Source organism: Nicotiana attenuata, chromosome 2 (genome assembly GCF_001879085.1).
Source record: "Nicotiana attenuata strain UT chromosome 2, NIATTr2, whole genome shotgun sequence".
In the NCBI taxonomy this organism is placed as follows: domain Eukaryota; kingdom Viridiplantae; phylum Streptophyta; class Magnoliopsida; order Solanales; family Solanaceae; genus Nicotiana; species Nicotiana attenuata.
The window spans coordinates 47,942,693-47,945,451 of NC_031990.1; the positions used below are offsets into that span (position 1 = coordinate 47,942,693).

General features: G+C 33.9%; 1 protein-coding gene across 1 annotated transcript; it reads right to left on the reverse strand.

Annotated features, from left to right (window-relative positions):
• LOC109209211 lies at positions 1,099 to 2,165 on the reverse strand. The gene has a single exon (XM_019372440.1). It carries the CDS (start codon positions 1,942 to 1,944, stop codon positions 1,210 to 1,212), a length of 735 nt encoding a protein of 244 aa, XP_019227985.1. The 5' UTR covers positions 1,945 to 2,165; the 3' UTR covers positions 1,099 to 1,209.

The following is a 2,759-nucleotide window of genomic DNA, read 5'->3' on the forward strand; positions in this document are numbered from 1 at the left end:
CTCCCCCCCCCCCCCCCCCGCCACCCCTTTGCTTTATTTTATTTCATTTTTTATTTAAATTTGCTTTTGCCTTTCCACCCTTAAAAGGAATGTATAATGACCATTTCTCTCATGAAATGGCTGCATACCTCACTATTATGTACAAAATAGATATCGTGCTTCTGTTTCTTCATTGTACAAGTAATTAGTCTAAGCTTGTGGTTAACAAACAAACGATAATCGATCCCAAGCTAGTTGGATTGGCTGTTTGAACCTCAATATCATAGATTGTTCTGTATGGGTTTAGTTATGAGGATTCATCAGCAGTTTTACGCTGGCTGTCAACTTATTCCGACTCTCTTCCTTTATCAGGGATGGATTATGTGCGCAAGCTCACAAGTGTGGTGTTCTACGCAACGTGAGAGCTCACGTAGTGTAAACTAGTGATTATTTCTTTATGTTTTCCCCTCTATCTATTCCCAAAGTTGCTTTCAGAAAATGGTACTGAAGTAAAATCAAACAGACAAAGCAAGCCTGCTACCTGTGCCTGGAAAATTGGACCTGTTTGTTTATAGATTTTTTTTTTTCCAAAAATATGTTTGTCCATGAAATTTTATAATTTTTCAAAAATTAAAAAATAATTTATTTTTAGAAATTATTGTTTGTTCCCCACCTCACAAAGCTGTATTATTTTTTCAAAAGTACAATACATATCCAAACATAATTTCAAATTATGAATACCATTTTTCAACTTAACTCCAAATCCTATTTTTTTTCCTCAAAAATTACAATTCTTATGTCCAAACGCCTATTTAGTTAGTGTATATCAAAGAGCAAGAACAAGGTGCCAAACTGACACATATGAACTGTTCATCTATCTTTATCCCTAAAGAGAATAAAACAAAAGCTATCCGTCTAGAAATTGAAAAAACACAAAATCTATACTGACAGTTCAAAATTTTCAACTATCAAGTTACATAGATAAATATTTTTTTTCCAGCTAATTTTGTTACTTAGTAGACATGGTAATTAGTTTATTACAAATAGATAAACTATAACCCGTGCATAACCCTCTTAGTGCTTACTGTTTAATGTTTATAATGGGAAATAATGTAGACAGATGACAGAAAATACAAATCCATTTATATGTTCACCATAACATACATCTCACAACTACTTGAATCTTTTGGAAAATGAAAATAAAAGCCTGAGAAATACTACTTACTTTACTCAATCTTTTAGTTTGCGGTCAGAGTAATATATCTTAAAGGCCTTAGGAAGATACACAGGCAACAAGAAACCAAATAAATTAAAGGACCAAAATACCATATTTGCAACAGCTAAAGCTCTACCCATATACAACCTCCTCACATTTCCTCCATATTCTTGATCCACTTTAGAAATTTCACTTGTCAACCATTCCATAATTGTAAAAATCCTCCTCGAATTGTAAAATACTGGAACAAATACACGTACAGGTAGCGAAAATCTATCAGTAAATGCCAATCCTTCCATAAAAACTTGACTGGCCAACAAGAAAACATGTGGCGCTGCTGCTTTAATACCTTCTTTATCACCCTCGTAAATACCTTCGATAATATAAGCTATGGGGAGAAATAACCCCACAATTGCTCCAATTGTAACATAAAAAGTAAGTAACTTGTTGTTTTCGCTAAAAACAGGAGGTTCTGTTTGAGGAGAAATTGGTGGGAAGGCAATTATGGAAATGAAGTACATGTAAATTAGAGAAAATATAACAAAAGCGAAATCCTCAACACTCACCATACCACTAGAAGAAAAGACGATTACAACGGCAAGGGCGTTAAGTTGTCTGAAAGTGAAGAATCGTCTGTTTTGGTGCTGAGGTTTTTTATTGTTGGGGAATTTGGTCTGATTCTTGTCCTGTGGAAAGTGTTCATCTTTTGGTAAACTAATGTCACTACATACACCAACCCCACCTGACATTTCTTTAAAACTTCGTTCTTGGTTGCTTCTTTTTTGATGGATTTGAAGTAAAATTCGTTTATATGATGATCTTTCGTTGAAGATAACAAGGAACAAACTAGTTCAGAAAGTGAACAACTATTTGCAGTTAAAATGCAGAAGTTTTGTCTTGTAAGGGGACAAGGAAGCACGTGGCAGTTGGAGGTGTTGGCTAAAATACATGGCTGAAATAACGGGACGTTGCAGTTGTATTTTTATTTTTTGGGAGGGAGGGTGGGGTGGGGGTACTATTAGTTTTATCTTTGGAATGTCATTTGGGTCATTTGTTAGATAGCTAAGACATTTGTCGTTAAGTCAAAATGTGTGAAGCTACTAAGGAGGCATGTCGTTGTCGAATTGTGGCCTGTCGAGTGACTGCGTCCATGAGTTATTATTTCGCCCCTTATTTTCCGTGAGTGTTATCTTTATTGTTACTTATCCTTAGGGGTGTCAATGGATATTTAAAAACCGACTAAATCTACCGAACCGTACCGTACCGAACCGATTTATAGGTTTCATATAATAAAACCGTAGGATTTTATATAAATATATAACCAAACCGATAATTAGGGTAGGTTTTTTATTTTATAAAAATAAATCGAAAAATACCGAACTGTACCGAATAAATTTACTGTGAAAAATATATTTATATATTAAGTTTAAAAATGATAAAGCATTAAAAAAATATCTGGAACCTTAGAATTATGGAATAGTTACTAGCCAACAAGTAATTAAATTTAGAATCCTAATTCCCAAATCTATTATGCTATTCCTATTGAAACTAAATTATTTCCAGC